This window comes from Eleutherodactylus coqui, chromosome 3 (genome assembly GCF_035609145.1).
Source record: "Eleutherodactylus coqui strain aEleCoq1 chromosome 3, aEleCoq1.hap1, whole genome shotgun sequence".
Taxonomy (NCBI): Eukaryota; Metazoa; Chordata; class Amphibia; order Anura; family Eleutherodactylidae; genus Eleutherodactylus; species Eleutherodactylus coqui.
Window position 1 is genome coordinate 294,026,937 of NC_089839.1, and position 24,284 is coordinate 294,051,220.

Consider the following 24,284-nt stretch of genomic DNA (forward strand, 5'->3'; position numbering starts at 1 on the left):
AAATATGGCAGAATCTGCAATGCAGGCTCTAGTGCAAGTGTGAACGGAGCCTTACCAATATTATAGAATAGATATAAAACGTGGTATGTATATCTATGTCTTTTATTAATAACCCCCCAAATGAGGTTTACGCAGAACCAAGTGAAATGAGTAATCTGTATTTACGTCAGAGCAGAATATGGCGCTGCTGCCAGCGTGAGCTTCCTGCCTGGCGCTCTTGTTCCATGCTCGTTTCGGCTAATCACTTGCTCGAGTCTGAGGTGTAAACAGTGAGCTAATTTCCTCTGCCTAACGAGACATCTGCTCAGAATCTCTACTCAAGGTTAACGTGGCGATCTCAGCGGACAAATATGCCACTTTAAAAGGGAAGAACGTGCTACTTTTTGCTTGGAGGGGGGACTGAAAGCAAGAAAAGAGGCTTTGCCTGATAACAATGGCATAAGTATGCAGATGTATACAGCGCTTTCCATATATACGTGCGAGTGTGTGTATGCCGGCCACTGGGGAGGAGTGAAAGTTAAGTAAAGAAATGACATCACTTCTTATTCGCAGCCCGGGAACTACAACTCTCAGTATGGCTTAGTGAATCATTTTTTACCGCCATGTTTTTTCATATTTGCTGCTTAGACTTTTTTCTTAATATATAACATACAAAGTTTATCATTGCTGAAAAAAAAAAAAAATCTAATTTTTTTAAATTGACTTTCTTAAGATCTACATAAAGTTCTTCATATGGATTTTTAAATATATGGAAGAACAGGCCGACTAAAAATAGGATCGTACTGTATGTTCTACAGAGAGGTAATGAATATTAATAAAAACGTGTTTCCAGAAAACTTTTTCAGTAGTTTACTGCTGTTTCTGTCACAAGGGGATCAGTCTATCTCATCTCAAAGGGAATATATGCAGATTAACAAATGTGCAGGGAATCAGTGATTTATGAGGAGGGAAGAGACGATCTGCATCCTGGCAGCAAGAACAAACTGTCCAGGCCCGTCCATAAGGGCAGGGGCCACACCGGCATTACGGTTGCCTACAAAGGGCTGTTTATAAGGGCTGATTCACACGGGCGTATTTGTGCTCCGCATTACACGTGTAATACGGACAGCTTAATCCCCATTGATTTGCACTGGGGTATTCGGACATGCATTTTAAAAGCACGTAGAAAATAACGTAGCATGTCCCATTTTGGTCGCCCATGAATGTCAATGGGATCATGTAAATATGCAAAGAATACGCATACTACACGTGTATTCACTGCATATTTATCCATGAAGGCAGAGAAATCTATGGGACTTTCTTGTGTTTTTTATGGACATGCGAAAAACGCAGTTAATAAGTAAAAACGTAAGAAGGTCCAAATATGCAGTGAATACGTACATTTTCGGTCCATGAAAACAGAGCGTATTTCATAGACTGAAACTGTATCCACCCGTGTGAATGAGCCCTAAATGTAAGCACTCCTTACTATGAATACGGAGCTCTCTGCACTATGATGGGGTTTCTCTCCCCTTCCACCTATTAAGCACTGAGCTTCCTACCTTGGAGGGTGGCTCAGGTGCCCGGGTCGGCTGTCAGAGCTGTCCCGCTGTTGCTGAACAGAGCGGTGTGGAGGTGTGCTCAGAATCCAAGATGGCACCCGCTCACTGTGCCCCCTCTGCCCAGTGCTGGCTGCATCTCCGGGGAAAGTGGAGAGTCGAGTCGGTTCTTCTGTGTCTGGACTACCTTGTAGGCCACATAAAATGACATGGCGGCCCGTATGTGGCCTTTGGGCCTCGAGTTTGATATGTGCACTAGGTAATAAGGATTCTACTTGAAGGCCATCATGTCTGTTTACAAAAGAACTAGTTTCTGCCCGTGGGAAAAGTAGTGTTGACTGCCACATGTGGTGGGTGGAATGACCCTAATAGTTATTTAATTCATAATTCGCAGTCACCACTGGTGACTATACGGTGGTGGCACCTCAACACCTTCTAGTTGGCAAAGCTCAGCTTGTGAAGAACATTTCCACCTAAGGTAGGAAGCAATCAGTGAGTTTGGACTATGAGGCTTTGCATCATTCAGATGTCTCTTAGTACAGTGTGGTCCATCTTCTTGGGTTGGAGATTTCTTGTCAATTTCATTGCAATGTGCGTGAAAGGACATAACAACTGCCATAGATGGTGCCAACTTGAGCTGAGAGTTTGTAATATTTCGTTAGACACAACCCACCCCTGGGTTTATTCTTGGAGAAGCTCATCGATCCTCTGATTTGGGGATAAAATTCAGCCTTGGAACAGGAGGGGGATATATTATCTCCAGTTGTTCTCTGCTGTGCCTCCTATCCACCAGTTTTGGGCCCTATTTTCGGCTGTCCAAGATGGCTGCAGCAATTTTTTAACCCTCTAACGACCGCTGATACACCTTTTGACGGCCTGTATTGGCGGTCTATGTATGAAGAGAGATCGCACTGCGATCTCTCTTCATACATTCCAGGTGCCGGCTGTTTCTTACAGCTGACACCCGGCGGCAATGGCACCGATGAGCCGCATGGCTCATTGGAGTGGTTGACCTTTTAAATGACCCTAACGATGTTCCAAGGTCCCGTACAACCCCCTGCAATGAGATTGCAGGAGGCCATGCAGGTGTTATGGGGGCCTTCTGAAAGGCCCCAAGGCTATCTTGGCAGAATGCCTATCAAGCCAACCCCATGGGGTGGCTTGATAGACTGCCTACCAGATAGCAGTGTGATGTAATGCTATTACATCATACTGCAGGAGCGATCAAAGCATCGCAGGTTGTTGCCCCTTCTGGGGACTTCAAAAAAAAAGTAAAAATAGGAAAAGTAAAGTTTTACCAATTATTAAAAAAATAAAATTAAAGCTAAAAAAAAAAACCCTTTTGCTATATTTGAAATTAAAGAATGTAAATAATAAAACAAAAATACATATTTGGCATCACTGCGTCCGTAAAAGTCCGATCTATCAAAATAACTCATTAATTACCCCGCAAGATGAACATCGTCAGAAAAAAAAAAAAAAGAACGCCAGAAATCACCCTGTCTCCAAGAAAAAATGCAACGAAAAGCGATGAAAAAGCCGAATGCATTCCAAAATGGTAAAAACGCAAACTACAGGACGTCCCGCAAAAAATGAGCCCTCGCACAACTGTGTTCACGGAAAATTAAAAAAGCAATTGCGTGCAGAAGATGGCGGCAGAAAATAATGAAAAAAAATTAAATATCTTTGAAAAAAAATACAAGTTCTACAGCAAAAAACAAAATATATATGTTTGGTATCGTAGTAATCGCACTGACCCATAGAATAAAGTTATCGTGTCATTTTTGCTGCAGTTTGTGCGCCATAGAAACAAGAGGCACCGAAAGAGGGCAGAATTTCTTTCTTTTCCATTTCTCTCCTCTTAGAATTTTTTAAAGGTTTTTCAGTACATTATATGGTACATTATATAGCACTATTGAAAAATCCAACTCGCTCCGCAACAAAAAACAAGCCCTCATACAGCGACGTCGATGGATAAATAAAGGAGTTATGATTTTTTAAAAGGGTGGAGGAAAAAACGAAAATAGAAAAACGGAAAAAAGCTTGGTCACTAAGGGGCTAAATACCTAATGCAGACTTGTACTGTTCTCTGATTGGCCGGTACTGATCATATGAGCAGCTCTGGCCAATCAGAGAGCAGGTATAGTGTATTAGTAGTCTTACACTACCAATGCACTGTAGGGGATTAGATAGTCTGAAGACCATGTTGGCCATCTTGAACCGGCGGATCATAGGGACGGCAGAGAAGAACAACTGCGGGTAACATAACCCGTTAACCTCCAGTCCTGGGATAGAATTCTGTCCTGAAACCGGGGGGTCACTTTAAGAAAGTGTGAGAAAAGCCTTGTTCACAAGACAAAGCTGGGAGCATGGAGCTCATCTGTATTCCAGAGCATAGACACATTGTGTGCCGCCATATGGTGCCTATGTATGGCAGCATAATTCTAAGGTAGCCACATACTGATATACACCACAACGATATGTAATAAAGCCGCGTGCATGAGGACTTAGACTAAAGCCACATACACTAGAGCTGGTGGGAATGAAGGATCATGGGCGCGGTTCAAATCATGCAAGATCAATACGTTGGAGGTTCCCTGATGTAACATAGTAACATAGTAACATAGTATGTAAGGCCGAATGAAGACATTGTCCATCTAGTCCAGCCTGTCTATCCTACTGTGTTGATCCAGAGGAAGGCAAAAAACCCCAAGGCCAGAACACCAATGATGTACGGCCCCAACGTATACCATTGTATAGTCATACAGGTATACTGGTTTTACTGTCTTCTTTCATTCTATAGGAAAGCGTAGTCTGGTTAAAAAAAGGTATGATGATGCATAATAGTGTGATAAATGCCAAGAGGACACTACTAAGGCCTCCTTCAGGACGGGGACTTATGGCGACATCTGCTGTATGTGCCAGGAATGCACAAGGTGATGTGGACACCCAGGTGGCCCCGCTGGACAAGGATTCTCTTATGGAAAGTCACCGTTTCAGTTTAGCTACTGATCAAAAAGTCCAAAAATAAAAAAACAGTGACTTAAGAAACTTTACAGGAAAATGAGATTGCATTTTCGATATCTATGAGCATCCACACGCAGAACCTCCGCCGCGGTCTTTGGTGCAGAACTACATTTAAAATCTGCATGCAACACCCAGCCTTCATCCGGGCATCTGAAGAGGGGGAATCCGGACTAAGAATAGGCAACATACATTGACACGCTGAGGATGTAAAATACGCACCACGTATTGAGTGCGGATTTAGGACAAAAACACTCGCAACTTCACTCGCCGCTACGGAGCGTAGTTGCGCATGAACAGGTTTTTTCTCCTATCGGGCCATTCAAACGCCGCGCCGTAGCGCACGATTTTGAAAAAAAAACTATGGGAAGGTAGGACCTGCCCCCATCTTTTGAGCAAGTAGAAACATAGGGCAAGTCCTATCTTTTCTCACTTGTACTATTTATGCTAATGAGCGCATAACGAAAATGCAACCATTGAAATGAATAATTACCTTCCGTCCCGTTATGCGGCCGTGACCATCACAGCCGCATATCGGGACTAAATCATGTGAAGAAGCCCTTAGTGTGATTTTTTTTCAATGTCTAGATGAGATTTTGAATATTTCATCCACTTTATTGCTACTGTGAATTCTGCAAATTCTCTTTCTGCCCATGTGAACCTGGCCTGAAGGGGCATTTCCACCACCAATATCACGCATTCTGCTATCTACAGCTGACCCGTTGAATTGTTGGTACAGCAATGCGCATGTGTGAATGTTGCTCCACCCACTCGTGGACACTTGCAACACCCATTCTCCTGATTGGTTGGGGATTCAACAAATCACACCCCACCGATCAGATACTTATTCCCTATACTGCTGCCTTCTTTCGGTGGGACAACTCATTTACCATACCTGCTTCTACGCGTAACGCTTGGTTGTAGGGCCCATACTGGGAAAAAACGTATCTTGCCCAATAACACTTATACTGTAGTTATATATAAAGAACCAACAATAGTATATACAATGTACGCTGCTGACAATCATAGCCCGATGTGTGATTTAGTGCTGCTGCTATATACAGTAAAAACTTGTACAGCAAAACACAAGAAAATGGTGCAAAAAGGGAAAAAAAGTTAAAAAAATAATTATAAATATATATTTTTAAATAAACACATGATTCAAAAAAAGTTTTAAAAAATATTCTTAACAACTTACTTTGACCCCCGAATTCATTAAACTTTAGAATCATGAGACAAGCAGAACCTGTTATGTTATGCAGATTATTTAGTATTTACTCACTTATGCTGTAAGTAACAAAGTCTAAGAAAGCTCTAGAGAACAAAGGGTAACCTATCTGAGGACGAGGCTTAGCGCAGAGCTGGCGGAATAAGGGTGGGGGGAGCGGTCTTCGGTATAGTCCTCACCTCTGGGTCCTGTAATGACAGGTCGATGATGCTGTGTAAAAGCCGTTCCAAGGGAAGAGGTCTGCGAAGGAGAAGGACTGCTGAAACCAGACTTCTCTGACTTCTTTAAGGTAGTAGGCGATGGCATTCCTGGCAAGAATGATTGATAAGTGCAATTTAATAATGCTAAGTCATGGAACCACAGCCTATGCATTGTGAACGTGGGTGCAAAAGCAGGGTTCATTCAGTGATACTCAACCTCCAGAGGGTGCTCCATAAGCCAACATGGCCAGAATGGGATTGGACAATATCGGTCATCCCTATCTCACCTGCTTGATAAGGTGGCATCCTAAATGGTCCGTGAGGGCAACCCTTTAATGACCAGACCTTGGAGGACTACTTCCTGATCTACCTGATTTCTCCTTGTTTAGTCGGACAGTCCTTGTGGGAATAGTAACTGATGGAGCTGAATGCTATTGTTTGCAGCCTAGACACAATGCGTCATATGCATTAACATTCTTGCTCCATAATTTTGGCCTAAGTGCCGAAATTGGGAATTTTTGAGTCTGTTACGCAGGACCCTGGCACTTTTTGAAAAGGCAGGTGGGGCTTAGCATTAAGAGGCAGGGCTTGATGCTGGACATCAGATTCACTACAATCTATGCCAGAACCCGGTGTCATTCGAAGTTCAAACCTACTCAGGCTTGTATCTGGGGCGCACGGGGCGGCCTGAAAGGGGCGCTGAAAATGTTAAGAGTCTTGTGCCTCGTAGTACATTTGGTGCATTTCATGGCAGCACCTCCTGTACTTAGATGGCATCTAAAAAGCCAGTCTAAGGAAATCTACGCCAAGATACACATACTTCTGGCGATAGCTATGTGTCCCCACATGGAGAAGACCCTTAAGGCAAATTTCACGTAGGCGAGTGTGATATTGGGTTACAAGACATGGCCCGATATCTCGTAAACCAACGTCCGATTACCCTGCAGATGTGAGGCGTTTGTGTATCAATCGTATCGCATCATTTTGGGGAAGTAGCGGATTGTCTCCCATTGTTTTCAATGGGGAGGCCTCGCATTGCGTGCATCTAGTATGCAGTGCGATGCTGCCGCTGGCCCCTTTGAGAACAATGAGCGATGTGAGGGCATGCCCAAAGTCTGGACATGCTGCGTATGAATGGGGTTCATATTTGTGCGTTACATGTATAAATCCTGCGTGGGAATCTCGGCCGTGTGAAACCAGCTAAGGGTGCCGTCACACAGGGCAGAATATTCTGCAGGATGCTGTGGAATGTTCTGCCATCACAATTGGCAGTACATATTTCTGTACGTATTTCTACTAAGCTTGTTCCGTCTAGGAGTTCAGGAAAGAAAATAGCGCAGCACGCTGCACAATTTTTTCCAGTGTCGAAACCCCTGGACTGAACCCCCTATAGTCAATGGGGTTTACCAAGTTATGTAGTTTTGACAGATCCAGCGGACATTTAGACCAGAGGGATGGAAATATGAGCAGAGCGGTAATGCACATTTTAACGCAGAATTGCCCGCAGAATACTGCCATTTTCAATTCCGATCAAGATCCCTACATTAGGGCGTTTTTATAGCTTCAGATGCTGTCAGCGACGGAATGTCAAACGATACTTTGTTTGCTTGTCGTTTGTCGTTCCGTTTCTGCCTTTAATGATGATTGATCCATGTGAACAGGCAGTTCTTCATCTATGAATGACTGCCTGTTCACTGTGAATGGAGGCGGGCATCCAGAGCTTTCTCTTGCCCGCTGCGCCTCCATTTACTGGGTAATCATCGTTCCTACGTGAAAGCACAGGAGCGGCTATCGCTGGATGACTGTTGGGTACACATGCGCCCGACAATCGTCTTGTGTAGTAGAGTCCTTAGACGTGTTGATTTTAGTGGACATTTTTCTTATCAGTGGAATATTCGGCTCCTCTTAGGCTGGAGGTCCTATTGTCAGAGCATCATGTTTATTCAGGTCAGGGGAGGGAAAGTTGAAAACTCAACATAGAGACAAAGTTTCTGGTACTGAAGCTTTTTTTATTTGGGGTATAAGGGTCAATGTACAGAAATACATTGTTTTTTAAAAAATATTTTGGTACCATTTTTTGACAGATCAGTGCCAGGTTTATAGAAAAACAAAATATTTATTAAGTAGGTAAGAATGATGGGTTTTCTCAAGATATGTGTTAAAAAGATTCTGCACACGACAGAAGAAGAGTTGTGGTAAAAGCCAAGTAAAAGTCTGAGTGGTTGCCATGGGCAACATAAACTTTGCTGCAAAGTTACTTATGAAAAGGGTTATTAGTCTCTCATTCTTGGTCTGGTGAAGTCTCTAAGGAGAGGATTTCCGGGTTAGTGTCCAGTTTTTGGATAAGGTTGAGTATCACTAAATTGCTTTGGAGGGGGGGAAGAAAAAAAAGAAAGAAAAAACTAAAATAAGAAAAAAACATTGAAAGCAAAGTTAATTAATAGATTAGTGGAGAGATCGTTGTCAGTTTTTATGGTACGTTACATGTTAGGTATGAGTGAGCCCTATGGTCAGAAGCATGGTCTTCGAGCCAAGAATGCAATGTGTTACGGTGTTCAAAACTGTGCAACCTCGCTAACTTCTATTGGGAGTCAAGGGAGTCAAACCACGACTAAAAGGTGCGTCATGTGATCGCTGAGGATAAGGCTTAGTTTTAATTGATCAGGCTCTAATATACATCGGGGTGCATTTACCGGGACCGGTGTATCATCCGCCGGCCTTGGGCCAAGATGCTACACGATGCATGCCTCTTGAGACATTTGGGGGTTTTCTTCCCATCCGGCACACCAGAGAGTCAAATCTACTGCAGCTATGTGCTACAATGTACGCTAACTTCTTGTGTAAACTACTCTGTCGGCCCGCGGGACACCCCGCTCCTGCCGCAACGCCCCGCTCCTGCCGCAACGCCTCCAACACTTTCTCTTAAAAAAAGGTCATGAGGACAGAAGAAAAAGGAAAAAATTGTAACATTTTTGTGCAAGTACTATCTGCGTAAAATATGTGATCTGTATGACAGAACTATGGTGCACGACCTTACTGCTTAATTCCTTCACTATTTAAGAACACTGCCTTCTGTCAGTGAAAGGAAACAATCTTCTGTACATCCAGAGACTGAAAAGCCCTGTTATTTGTACCAGTTGCTTCATTGGGCTCTAAGGGTCGGTTTTATCGTTCGGGCCGCCCGTTCATACAGCAGATACATCGTTGGCTCGTTCATACGAGAATCGTTCGGTCGTTCCCATTCGCTGTGTGAGGGCTCCTACACACTTGCGATCGCGTTATCACTGCGTTTTTTAAACACGAACGTCAATAGGACTTTCTAATGTTAAAAACGTATAAAAATCGCAAAAAAGGAACTTTTAGTCCCGAGTGACTGAAAACGACTGAACGATCGATATTTAAACGGAAGGATTAGTGAACGAGCCAACGATGACTTTTATGCTGCACATAACGAATGATGAACAAAAAGCGAACAATTTATCATTTGGCGTTGGCTGCGTTTACACTGAATAATTATCGCTTATTTTCCTCGCTTGAACGATTTTTTCAACGATAATCATTCCGTGTAGAAGGGCTTTAAGAAGGTACAATTGTATCAAATCCTCAGTTTTCAGCCTCAGGATGCAAACAACCATGTTTCTATTCACTGACAGCTAGGACTTGCTTAGCTGTCTCCATATCTGCCAGTCACTGGTGACTACCTGTCTCTCTGTATATCACTTCTGTAGGCAATAGGACAGATAAATGGCTGACCATTCGCTTCCCTGATCTCACTGGTGAAAGTGCAAACGATCAACCGATGAACGAGCAAACGCTTGTTCATTAGTCATAACTTTTATGGCAGCAGAGGAATGTTCTCTGATTGGCTGCTCACCTCCCTGTGTAAACGCGGCCGACCAATGACAGCAGTATGGAGACCAATGATCGTAGTAGCGATCACTCGCCCCCGTACTGCAGATCATCTGCCCATGTAGACATGCTCTTTGTCAGTCGCCACTCGTTAGCACGGGCAGATTATCTGTCTTTACAGGATCTGTCCTGATCCTTTAGGTGGAGATCATTGAGACATCTGAGGAGAGGACATTGATAACATCAGTGATTTTAGGCCACCGGTGATCTCCAGAATGAAAGGCTCTATGGAGGCCCCCAAACCCTTTGGTGCGGCTCAGAGATTACTCTTATTAATGAGTCAAACATTCCGTAACGGGAATCTCTGAGGAGCACCAAAGGGGTTCCATCGCTGAAGAGAGCCCTCTAATTCTGGGTACCAGGGGTGGGTAGAAATCACATATTCCATCAATATCAACTTCTCACATGTATCTATGAGAAGATCATTTTTCTTGGATTTCCCTTTCAAGCAGATCTCCATTGCAAGGACATTGCATATAGCAGCCTATATCTCTTCTTACCGGGGGGGATAATATGCGCTAACTACGTACTAACTAAAAACGAGCGGTCAACCATGTGCGGATTTGAAAACTTGCCCTATTCTTCACTCTGACAGATCCTTGCATGTGGTTGGTCATTGGGTAATTCGCAGAACATCATGTGAACTTTGATTTGGGACCGTCGTCTATATATCCTTATGTAATGTATCTTTATGTAGTGAATGTATATTGTATCTTCCTGTATACAGCATGTATGTATATTCTGGGCCTCCAGCTAACCTACATCCCTGCGAAACACAGGAAACCAACCTCAGTCTGTCTGCCCTGTGTTATCAGGGTTATATATATAGACGTGTGTGCTCGATAAGACCATAAAAACTGACAATGAACAGGCACAAGTACAGGGCTCCATATAATGACTGGGGGGGGGGGGGGGGGCGTTCAGGGTTAGTTAGCGCAAAGCAATTAGTATCATTCAGAAATCATGGTGCATTGGCAGGTAGCATTATAGGACGGTGCTCGGTTATTGATACCAAAATAACATTGACATCAGGTTAGTAGGACAAGCATGCAATAACATTCTGACATTTGTATGATTTAACACAGTTGCATGGTACAACAACATTGTCACTGATGCCACAATTAATGCTTCTCGACCTGTGGGTATGGGGAGATGTGCCGCCCTGGCAGTCTGTATACTGTATTTGTGTATGTGTAAATGCATATATTACACCTCCCATAGAAACTCGTAGAGATGTATACTACGCTACAGGAGAACATAATGCTGTACAGGGGCACCATATGGCGGCACAAGAGTGCCAACATACAAGCTCTATACACATTGCTGCCTACATGTTGCCCGGGCATGTGGCACAAAGTCGCTGCGTTCTTTGCATATGAATATTATGTGGTATTTTAGGAGCTGACGGGGAGTATACTTTTGCAACTTTTATTTCATCCCACTGGGCATATTTGCACGGGTGTATTTCATGCACAGTTTCTGTCCATTGTCAGACGCACAGAAATCGCGCATTTTTTATTATTTTAAATTGGTTCATTTATAAGAGTGATTTTTCTATCATCGAGAGTCCGAGAAAGGGCATGCTGTAAATGTTCTACATTTGGGTGATTTTGTTCACGAATCGCGCATTATTTCCCATGGAAGCCCATAATATCATATCACACTTACGAGTAAATGTGATTTTCATGTGAGTGCGATGTGGTTTTTTTTCTATTTTTACTATTGAAACAACCCGCGATTTTACAGCGCGTGAAAATCGCGAATGCAACATTGTGATACATTGTTTTTTTTTTGCAAAAAGCATCACAATCGCAGGTTTACGAGTGTGAAATCTGATATTGCACTCAAAATACACCCTTATGCATCTAAAATAGTAAAAAAAAGTTATTTTTCCAATTCTCTTGGTTACCGTTTTGTGTCTACAGCTCCCATGCGGACCTATGTTTCTCCATGGTTGCAGACTACTACGATAGCCTCGTCCTGCACCCATCCGCTTTCTCTCATGAAAAAGGTGTGGAGTAACAGGGGCCTGCAGGATCAGACTACACAGGGTTTGTTTATAGGCTGTAACCGTGGAGACACATAGGTCAGCAAAGGGAGCTGTATACACAAAACGGTGGAAAGTTTTGAGGATTTGCATTTTTTTAAAATTTTAGATGCAAATGGAGCAAACAAAAAATTGTTGCAAAAGTGTACATACCCTGTAGATCCTTGGTAAAAATGATGGCAGTTAGAAAATGAAGCAATATGTTTACTAAACAGGCCAATGAGAATAAGTGATCTGATGGAAGAGCCTACAGAAGCGGACGCTGTGGTAGCTACTCCCTCGCCCCACTCAGTGGTGCAGCTAAGAATTTGGACATGTGCTGCTGTGTAGGACGGGCCAGAGCTGCTGAAAACATTAAGTGGACATCAGATCATGGCATTCAGTGATGTGACAGCAATTCCCAACATTCCAAGGCATGCACAATTCGTGATCTGCTGAAATGCAAGCGCCATGGCCATAGTCAGAGGTCTCATGTTGCAGAAGTCAATGTATTTACAAAGGGCGACTACCATGGTCTATATACTTCGTAAACCTCCCTCCGATCCAGATAACATGTAGATATGTGGTTCGCAAGGATTGTATATAAGAACTGATACAAAGTCCCAATGTCAGAGACACAGAAAGAGATCTCTGTAAGCCAAACCAGTGCAACACAGCGACCGGGTCACCTCCCTGGAGACCCCAAGACAAATCCAAGACTTTCAAGAGAAGAACAGGAAAAAACTTAAAATTAAAAAAAAAAAGCTTCGAAGCACAACAAATCCCATCACCGAATTGGGAAAGTTCGATACAATAGGGTATATTTATGAAAGGGGCTGTCCAGCTGTAAACAAATGAAGGCCTATCATTAGGACAGACCATCAATAGTGGTGGTCCACCACTTGGCATCAGCTGTTTGTCGAGCTGGTGCGCTCAGGCACTGAGACCATTTCTGCAGGAAGCACACAGCTCCATTCCAACTGCAGTGGCCATTGTTGGTATTGCAATCCAAAGTCCTGTTTACTTCAATGGGAACTTCCCCTGCAATATCGTTACTGCAAACTCCAAATATGGTGGAAATGAATGGAAGTCTTGTCAAATGGATACCAAAGTGGTGCTAAAAATTTCAGTCTGGTACATGGGGATGCCACCAGCTATGACAAATATATTATGAGTTTTGGGCCTCTTAACACATTTCTCGTACTTGGGCACTGTTCACACAACATTTTTCGACACCCTGTGGTATTCCGCCTGGCGATTTCCTCACAGGTGCAGAAAATGGCATTATCGACTATGCTACGGCATACTCTGACTATAGTGGAAATGCTCAGAAACCGTGCCAAACAGATACCATAATGACAGTGACTGGTTCCACTTGGTTGTGTTAGGGGGTTCCATCAAAATGCCGTTTTTCAGCACCTGTGACGAAACCCTGCACGCAATGTATGAAAACACTGTAGGGGACAGCTTAGAAAAAGTCGCAAAAATGTTTCAACACTTTTCAGCCTGCTGTGACGGCCACGCCACTCTTTTAAAAAGAGGGCAGGACTTCTCGGAGGAGGGCATGGCCACCCCAGACCGACAGATTATTGTATAATTTACTCCCATGTATTCAGTGCACCGTGCGCTGTGGAAATCATACTAAGCCCGTCACAGGAAATGTCGGGCATAGTAAATTTCCGCCCACGTGAATGCTCACTTAGGGTGGCGCACACCATCATGTAAGTAAATATGTTCTACTGTATTTTCCTTGATACTGATAGAAAACCACCTAATTAATCGCTGCAAATATATAATATTGTATCAATAGTCTAAATGGAACGACTGATAAAAGTCATCAAAGCTGTCCAGCAGTAAGTCTGTCCTCGTGGCCCACAGCAACCAATCACAGCTCAGCTTTCATTTCATTGACTTCTCTGGAAAAAAAGAAAGCTGTGTCATGATTGGTTGCTAAAGGCAACAACAATTTTGTTAAAATGATGCCCATATGTATCTCTATTAGTATCAAATATGTCTAATATCAACCAACCAAAGAAGAATATTCCCTGCCAAAGGTATTACTTATTAACAAGAAAAAATTGTATATTTAATTAAATAAAACATATCTTGAGTTTTCAACCAGCGCTCTGCAATCCACCAGGTTCTCCTTACCCTCATTTGCCGCTGTTTTCACCATTTCACGTCTGTAAGTTCTGATTTTTAGACGGTCTTCACTAATTTTCTGCTGTTTTCTATGCACTATCCAGTAGGGAACAAGTAGGACGCCTAGCATTCTGCCAGTAGTTCACTGTCCTGATTTCCTTGCCCTTACTTCCTATGCTGCACTGCACTGTCTTGGGTCCAATCAACACACACACACGCTGTAATAACAGAAGAAGGCGGCAGAGATTTTGTATATCGTTACCACAGTGTCTGCAGATCTGTCAGCCTGCAGACATCAGAGCTGCCTGTGAAGACAGCTCCTACCCCTGGAAACATCCCTGTATTATTACAGAAGCTCAATACTTAACAACAGAGAGTGGATTGCAGAAACCCCAGAAGGGAGACCCCTAGTGGCAGCCACTTTAAAGGTAATTAATAATGCAAGTATATTACAGAAATGATGAGACTAACACAAGACGGTGGATGAACTGAAGTTGTCTGAAAACTTAGTGTCCCTTTAAGTGTATCCTAGCTATAATGGTTGGTTAGGGCCCAACGATCTATAGTGCCTAGTCCGCATGACCTCACAGCCAGATGGTCGTCGCCTAGCTTTCCCTAAAACAGTCCATAGATTGCATATGATGCTGAATAACAATGAACACCGACCCGTGGCTCTCCAGCTGTAGCAAAACTACAACTCCCAGCATGCCCTGACAGCCTGCTGGGAGTTATGGTTGTGCAATAGTTGGAGAGCCGCGGGTTGCAGACCGTTGCCCTACAGTTAACTATCGATATCTTTGCAGGTTAATGACCTTCCATATAATGGCCGTTTATCTAGCGAGCTCCTGTCTCACCTATCAATCAACGTAATGAAAATGGATGACGACGCAGGAGCGCTACTTTAAGTAATGCAAACTGGGAACAAAAAAAGAATTAATTAGTTCTGACAAATATTCAATACGGCTTTTTTAAGCAGCTGCTGTATATCTTTTACTATGCAGTTACACTAATTACCTCATCCTAATTCTTCATTTTGCGCTTTATTAATAGTCCTGCGATTTGTCACATCACACAAACAAATCACCAGTCATAAGGAGGAAGAAAAATCACCTCGTAAATGTGAAATGAATCCTGTTTGGGCAGGAGAGAAATGACTGACTCACTCCGGAGGGGAGGGGGTGCTGCATATGGGGGAAAATGGGGTTGGGGGCAAATAGTTACTGGCAATAAAAAAAAAAAGACTCCTCCAGATGTCACAAAATTTCCCAATTCTCAAGCCTTCTTCATCCTCCTCCTCCTGTCACTTTTCAGCTCCTATATCTTATGACTATAGGGGTTACTCTTCGCTTTTTGGGGTAGGGTGAGATCTTAGTCCGTGCAGTACAAGTGGGGTTAAGGTACCTTTACACGGTACGACTGTGGAGAGCATTAGTAGCGGCGACTATCGCTTTACACAGCAGCAATAGTTGTTCAAGTTGTTTAGTTCTGCTAAAAACCTAGCAACTCTGACAAGTGAGCGATTTATCCCTCAGTGCTGTGTCGGCGGCGGTTCGCGCACGGGACGACTATCATCCGAATTTGTTGTTTCCAGTGATGATTCAGGCAGTTATTGCCACATGTAAAGGTACCTTTAGTAGTGCCAGTTTAGGCATCCATGCAGCACAGTCCGAAGTGGGCTTCTGGTTTTATGTAAGTAAATGTTAAAAGGGTATTCCAGGCATTTAACCCCTTGCAGTGTTGATGATCTATAGTCATGACAGGTCATCAATAGCTGATCAGTAGGGGTCCGTGACTTGGGACCCTTGGCGATCAGCTAATCCAAGCTTCTGCACTCACTGCAGCTCCGTCCACCCACAATGCAGTTGGAGATGGGAGCGTAATAGAAGTTATAGTTCCCATTGATTTCAATGGTAGGGAATCCTTCTTTTACACTTCGCTCCCATTGAAATTCCATTGATCCACCATTTGCAATAGGTGATGGTCACAGCTCACCTCCTCCCCTCCCTGCACAAGTCACAGATCATGCTTGCAGCACTCTCTGATAGAAGTCTATAGTATCAGCAGTGAGAAAGTTAAAAAGTGAAGTAAGTGAAAAATTATTTCCATTATTATTTGGGGGATTACTTGAGTGCAGCACATTATTTCAATTGAGTTCATTATTTTCTACTGCCCCCTATTGGTGCATCGAACCCTGTAAGGTGGATGTCCTGGTGTACCACATCTGCTATTGATTATTGAAGTGCCTGCTAGGATCATAAGTGCACATAATCGATTACCCCAACTTTTACCCTTTTCACACCAGTTTTTGGTCCATCTTTGGGGCGCTATCCTATTTTTTATATATTTTTTTAAACGGTTCTAAAGAAGTCTACAGGTGATGCCATAGTTCACCTCCTTCCCCTCCCTGCACAGATCACAGAGCATGCCCACAACACTTTCCCATAGAAGTTAATGGGTCCCCTCCTATCCATTATGTCTATGGCCTATGAGGCTGCTGTAAGGCATATCTCTAAAGCCTGTTAAAAGCAAGATGGCCGTCCCCATAGCCGTATAAAGGCAATAGAATTTAAAAAAAACTACAATCAGAGGATAAAAGCAGAAAAATGGAAAATATTTCTCTATCTGCTTTCGATTGGTAAAACTATATGGGCAATACATTCCCTTTAACACCCAATTAAAATGCAGGAAAATATGACGCCTGGAATTCGGCTCTTTTTGTAGACGTCACCTGCGGCCCCCAGGTAATAGAAGAGATATTGGAAAGGACTGTGTGACTTGTAGATGACTGCGATCAACACTTCATCAAACCCTCATGAGGCTCGACCGCTACAAGTGACTCCGCCGCGTCCCCGGCGCCCCGACAGAAGTGAATCTGTTCCATATGAACAATAATTCCAGCTGACGGGAGGATAGATCCTAAGCCGGGGACATAGGAGGGAGATATTATATACCGAGGTGCAGCAGACAATACCCACATGCCGAGGCAGTAAAGAAAAAAAAATAAGATATATTTTCAAGACCTAAAATTGCTTGAACTGTGAAATCAAGTAATGAACAATAGAAAAGGTCCTGTCAGCAGGAATCATCGCTACGCAAAGTCAGCAATTTCTGCCGAAACCTTATTATGGCCCCGTATTCGATTCTTCATCTCTGTACTATTTCCCTCACAACAAATAGACTGACTTGACCTCAGCCTGTTACTTAATGCAAGTTGCCTGTCATCTCTCACTAAGCTCCCATCCTTCTCCTTGAGAGTCCTTTTATCCATATAGGAGAGGGGAGAAGATATGGTCAAGCCCAGGTCTGAGATAACACCGCTAATGCCCGCATTACTCACCAAGGCTGCTTTGTATTTCCCTACAGGAGTTCTGTTATCAGGGGGAAATAAGAGGAAATTACTAAATATGTCAATTGCTCTTACCCATAATGCTCGGTTTAACGTTCGGTCCCCAAGTGGTGGCCTAGGGGGGACGCCATGGCCGGAGGAGGACACTGATGGCAAGAAATGGTTCGCCATGGGTAATACAGATATATTCAATGTTTGAAGTCCACATGGTGAAAGCTTTTCATATATCAGGCCCGTACTGTATAGACCCGTAAGTGTCGCTATAGGTGGTTCAGGGGCCTAAAGACCCCCACAACCTCATACAATGGCAAGAGAATTAGAAGCATGACAGATTCTGCACCTCTTCACGTTAGGCCTGCAGAGAGGCCAGATATGTTGGCCCCCTTTTTGGAAAAAAGGAAATGAATCGTCTTGTGGCTAAATAAAACCAAATTACAGAACCCACATAATACTGCCATATAATTTCTGTATACTAAAGTCATATAATGCCCACAGTATATAATAGTCCTACAGTATCCACATAATACTACCATATAGTGCCTATATAATAAAGTCATATAATGCGCACAGTATATAATAGTGCTACAGTATCCACATAATACTACCATATAGTGCCTATATAATAAAGTCATATAATGCCCACAGTATATAACAGTCTTACAGTATCCACATACTACCATATAGTGCCTATATAATAAAGTCATATAATGCCCACAGTATATAACAGTCCTACAGTATCCACATACTACCATATAGTGCCTATATAATAAAGTCATATAATGCCCACAGTATATAAGTCTTACAGTATCCACATAATACTACCATATAGTGCCTATATAATAAAGTCATATAATGCCCACAGTATATAACAGTCTTACAGTATCCACATACTACCATATAGTGCCTATATAATAAAGTCATATAATGCCCACAGTATATAATAGTCCTACAGTATCCACATAATACTACCATATAGTGCCTATATAATAAAGTCATATAATGCCCACAGTATCCACATACTACCATATAGTGCCTATATAATAAAGTCATATAATGCCCACAGTATATAACAGTCTTACAGTATCCACATAATACTACCATATAGTGCCTATAATAAAGTCATATAATGCCCACAGTATATAACAGTCTTACAGTATCCACATAATACTACCATATAGTGCCTATACAGCAAAGCCAATAGTGTCCAGAGAATCCTGCTATATAATACCTATATAATAAGGCTATACAGTACTCGAATAATACTGCCATATAGAGCCTATGTAAGGCCATACTATGCTTGCATAATACTGCCATCCGGTGCCCACATAATATACCCATATAGTGCTATATAATAAAGTCCTGCAGTGCGGACATAATTCTGATATATAGTGCCAAAATAGTAAAGCCATACAGTTCTCACATAAAAAACTGCTATATAAGGCCTGTGTGTCTACAAAATAACGCCATACAGTAGTCAGATAATACGGCCATATAGTGCCCAGATAATAAAGCCATATAGATAATATTGTTAAATAGTGCTACAAAGTACAAAACTAATCCTCAAATTACGTGAGAGGAGCCCACGATGAACTACAGTACGGTGGACGGCCGGAGCAGCTGACCCCGTTACATATCGCTGTAGTCCAGCCCTGTACAAAGATGTAGAGGTTGATTTATAGCAGCGTTCTCCAGCTGCTGCAAGACTACAACTCCCAGCATGCCCTGAGCTGCAGCTTTGCAATCGCCGCAGGTTGGAGAACACTGCTCTAGAGCGCCACCTCACCACAAACTGCAGCGCAGCCCCTTTACCGAAAAAATACTTCTGTTGTAAGTAAATCATTTTTTAGGTTTCGACTCCTCACTGTATTCAAGATCTCTGCTTGCTTCAATTGAATGGGAACATGCAGAGGCTGATAACTCAGAGCTCATTCACACAAGCGTATTGTCACTGTGTGTTCTGTGCGTATTTTTCACACTTGTAATACGCGGTGCTAAAAGCCCATTGATTTTTACCGCGCCGCTCGCAACTTCGCGTTTTTCATGTGCATAGTACTCGCGTGAAAAAAAAACCGCAACACGTCCTGATTTGGTGTGTATTAGGTGCGTAATACGCCCCAATATATTATATGCAGCAAATACACGTTACATGTGTATTTTCTGTATACTGCATAATACGCGGGCTTTGGGTGTAAATAGAATGATTGCCTCCATTCACTGACAACAAGCAGGGATCTTATTGAGGAATTGAAACACAAAGTGCTTTAAGAGTTGCAGAATTTGTTGCATGAAAGCAGTAAATCTCTGCAGTTTTCGGTCTCAGACCCTTCTGGGGTGTCAGCGTTCTAACATCGCAGCGAATAACGTGTTACGGGGCGAACAGCGTTACGCATTGTACACATCAGCGTCTGCCTCAACCTACAGATTGAATTGAAATCAATCGCCCCATGGGGACCTATTGACAGGACGGAGTTTGTCTCGTGGCGCACGTTACTAGGTAAGACGTCTCGTACAATAACGGCGGCGTGTATCAGCAGAGGCCGGGTTACGTTTTTTTACAGCGCCCAACAAAGGGGACAGTGTGCGCCTAACCGCGCGGACCACTTATCTGCTCAGGATTAGGAGCCCATGTCTGCTTTCTGTTCCTTCTGCTGACAGCTCCGTGACAAGCCGGGCACTTTACTAACTTAATTAGCCAAAATGGACCTTTCCCTCCGAAAAAAAAGAAAAACTTTCACCGTATCGCAGAAAATATTTTCGCTCCCAGATAGCTTATCTCCGGGAGGGCCGACGGCTCTGCAGAATTTCCTAAGTTTGGGTTAAACAAACACCATGCTGAAGCTGTTACAGTTCCCTCCAGTCTCTCGCAGAGGCGCAGGAACGGGGGGGGCTGGGGGGAAAAAATAAGAAGAGGCACGGACATTTTTGCGAGATGAAGTCAGTATCCAGTAGTGAAGCTTGGCCCGGAGGGCGGCGATTGTTCCGTCGGGTCGCGGGCCGATTCAGGATGTGTAATGTTATGGAGGAACATGAATTCTGTTTATGGACAGAACATAGTAACATAGTATGCAGGGCTGAAAGAAGACGTGCGTCCGTCCGTCCCGCTCCGCCTGCTATCCCGCAATGTTCATCCAGAGGAAGGCAAAACCCCCCAATGGGGTAGAAGCCAATTTACCTAATTTCAGGGGAAAACAATCCTCCCCGACTCCAAATCTGGCAATCAGAATAATTCCCGGATCACCGACCCTTCTGAAGTCATCGGTGACGACACTATTATAGTAACATAGTAAGTAAGGCCAAAAAAAGGACATATCCTATCCAAAGTATTTGGACCCCTATCACTAGAATGGATTGTGCCTTATTAGCATGTCACGTGTCCTATGCCATGCTACATAAGCTGCAGACCCTTGGAGATGGCAGCCATAGTTTGTGATGGGAACTGCACGCTATTGGATATACCGGTTATGGCGCTACGCACAAGCTGTCCATCAAGAAGTGCAATGCAATGGGCGGTCTACGAGGGTGCGAGGAGCGTCGTCATTGGAGAGTTGAGCAATGGAAGAACGTTCTCTGGAGTGACGAATCACGCTACTCCATCTTCACATTAGGTGGACATACCTGGGTGTGGAGGATGATAGGGAATGCCTTTGCCTGAATGTGTTATACCAACAGTTAAAGGGGTTGTCCAGTTATAAACCATTGATGGCCTATCCTTCGGACAGGTCATCAATATTAGATCGGTGGGGTCGGTTGTCCAGGACCCTCCACCAAACATCTATTCCCCAAAGCCAGAAAGCTTGTGCACTGAGCTGATTTCTGCAGGAAGCAGACAGCTCCGTTCTTACTGTAGTGGCTAGTCTTGGTAGTGCAGGCCAAGTTCCTATTCATTTCAATGGGAACTTGGCCAAAACGACCAAGCCTGGCCACTACAGTAAGAATAAAAGCTGTCTGCTTCCTGCAGAAATCATCTCAGAATACAAATTCATTGGACTGGCTGATCAGTGGGGGTCCAGTGCGACAGACCCCTGACGTTCCACTATTGATGACTTGAGCTGAAGATAGGCCATCAATAGTTTATAACTGGGCAACCCCTTTAAGTACAGAGTCCGTTATGGCCTTGGGAAGTTTTACATGGCATGGTCTTGGTCTGTTGGTTGTAGTGACAAGAACAATCGTTGGGGTTGATATTTCTGGATTGCTGCGTGTCCCAGCAGTTGAACCGCCACCAATCTCTATAGGGAGAATGGTGGTCCCCTTCTCCCCCAATCAGTGCTCCAAGGAGGAGGAGAGGATACATGCATGCGGCTTTCTCCATTGTAGATGATGGGTGTTGTGGCATTTTACAATTCCCATAAATGATAATGGAGCGAGCCACATGCATTGACTGCTACTGATAACTCATACAGTCCATAGATGGCGCTGTAGAGGTATTTTCCATCTTTCTTATTTGCATATATTTCCCAGAGGAGCATTGCTTTTTAAGTCTCTTTACTTAGCTTTTAGGTTTCCCCACAGCAATTCTGGGTGCTCTCCTTGAGGAGAGACTATACCATCCTCTGACCCACCCACCTCCTAGGTGTCTCCACACACTTTTTTGGGTGCTCTCCTTAAGGAGGCACGACACTGCTTCTGATCCTCTTCTCACTGACATGGAAGTTACATGTAAGCAGCCTATGTAATAGATATTGTGCATATGACATGGCTAGGTTAGAAGTCTTGACTGCCGGAACATGCTGGGGGTTGTAGTTGTGCAGGTTGGACACCATTGGATAAATGAGCAGCTGATTTGTGTATTACTGTCCCTTTAAAATGTATCTACACCATGCAAACATGGGCTGACTGTATCAATCAGAACTGAAGTGGGGGCAAGTGATGCTATTTTGCAATTAACTCGGCTTCACTTGAAATGTGCGAGGCCTCGGCTGTCATCACCTCCGAAACGGAGAGACGTTAATTAGATACAGTACCGGGATTCTTCCCCCCCAGTAGAATATTCTGGTGTATGAGCATCAGGTAGAAGAGAATAAGATGAGCATCTCTGCGCCGTGTAAATCCAGGTCCTCTTACCCGGAATGTTAGAGGAGTTGTGCCAAGTTCTAAAGTTACCCACAACCACAAGGACAGGGGATAACTTTACGATCGGTCTCGGTCTAACCGCTGGAACCCCCGCCGATACTGAGAATGGGGATCCTAAAGGTCCCTGCATGAATGGATGGAGTGGAGGTCGTGCATGTTCACCATCGCTCCATTTATATCTATGGATGCATCGGAAAGTTTAATGTACAAATATTCAGCCATCTCTGGCAGCCCTATTGACCTGTCCGTAGCATCTCGTTTGTATCAGATTTCATGTCTAGGTCTAAAGTTCTCTGGTCGTTAATTTCATACAGTATCTTTATGAGGTTTAGTGCTCTGATTTTCTGGTACAGTGCTCCAAATTCTCTGCTTCCCCTATTCTGTCTGTTTGCAGCAACCACTAGGGAGAGTGCTCCACATATGGATTTACACAGCTCCCAATGAAAGTAATAACATATGGGTCCTCAGAAAGCTCCCCCTAGTGGTGGCTGCAAGCAGTAATAAATGCATCATTTGCCTCTGTGTCTGTGCAGAGGGTTTGGAGCTTTGTATCAGAAAAGTAGAGCTCCAACCTTTATAAAGATATATTACAGGATTAATCAGCACAGAATTTACCCCTCATTTAAAAAAAAAAAAGGTGTTTGAGGGATATTTGATTTAAAGGAGTTTCTGTGACTTTAAGAGAATCTTACAGGCAGCGCCCACTGTCAGGGCTGGGATACAGTGGGGAAGAAGCGTAAGCCGCTGCTCCGACCCCTGACCTCTATATAGTGACCAGCACTTGTAATTACAGGCGCAGCTCCCATTGGGGTCGTAGCAGTGCCATGGTCTCTAATCGGTGGGGATCCTAGAAGGCGGACCCCACTGATAAGCTATTGATTAACTATCCTGAGGATAGGTCATCAACAGTGTAGTGCTGGAAAACCCCTTTAAATCACAATTACCGCTGTGATCCCGCCCACAACATGGCTTCCTGTGATAATATAAGCATCCAATCAGTGCACGGCATATGTCCAATTATCATATAGCTACTTGTGTTTACTGCATGAGGCTCTGGTCGGTCCTGGTGACCCCATCCTGCAGGGCACTGGGTGCAGGAAGGGGGCAGTATTGTAGGTTTGGTAGGTATTGTCTGCGCTTTCATTTATTCTCCGGTCCTCGTAACAAACGAGGTTTCATAAACAGTTTCCATCTGTTTCTCCTTTGTATAAAATGAGGGCTTTGTTTCCTGTAGGGCTGCAAGCTGTCACTTTGTCCACACGTCTGCGAAGCATGTGGTACCCGAGTGACAGGCTGGAGAGAAAGGTAGAGTTCTGCAGGTAATCCCAAACCTTTCCTTCCTGCGCCCTCCTCTTCATTTACACCGACCCCATTCTACGCCCGCAGCCGCTGTTTGTTTGCCCAGGTGCGGCGTGCATGCTCGGTGAGGTCATGCCGAGATAGAATTACACAGGGTATAAGACCCTCCGTGCGGCTCATCTCTCTACGATGTATACGTTGTGGTCTTCCCATAGTTCCCTACAGCTCTAGATGTTGAGCCGAGGTGCATGTCTACAAGTAGATGGGGTCCCATGACTATGTTGGCTGGGATGAACATTGGGTAGGGTAGGACTGGGGGAGTAGTCCTGATTACTTTCCAACAGTCGTTATGTCTATGAGTCACACCACATCTGGACACTATGAGGATCAGACACGGAGCAGTCACATGTATATGGAATCATCCGTCATCCACATCCGATCATCTGACCAGGCTTTACGGAGATGCGAATTAAGCAGATTTTCCCACAGACTTCAGCCA

The 24,284-nt window shown here is 43.7% G+C and overlaps 1 protein-coding gene across 13 annotated transcripts in view; it reads right to left on the reverse strand.

Annotated features, from left to right (window-relative positions):
* Window positions 1–24,284, reverse strand: part of NFIA (nuclear factor I A) — a 305,334-nt gene that overhangs the window by 64,016 nt on the left and 217,034 nt on the right. For 10 of the 13 annotated variants that reach the window (XM_066597741.1, XM_066597739.1, XM_066597742.1 and 7 more), the window contains exon 7: window positions 5,970–6,098. The exons of the other annotated variants lie outside the window; for them this stretch is intronic. In XM_066597741.1, the coding sequence (XP_066453838.1) occupies window positions 5,970–6,098 (129 nt within the window). The remainder of the gene's footprint in view (window positions 1–5,969; window positions 6,099–24,284) is intronic. 13 annotated transcript variants of the gene reach the window in all.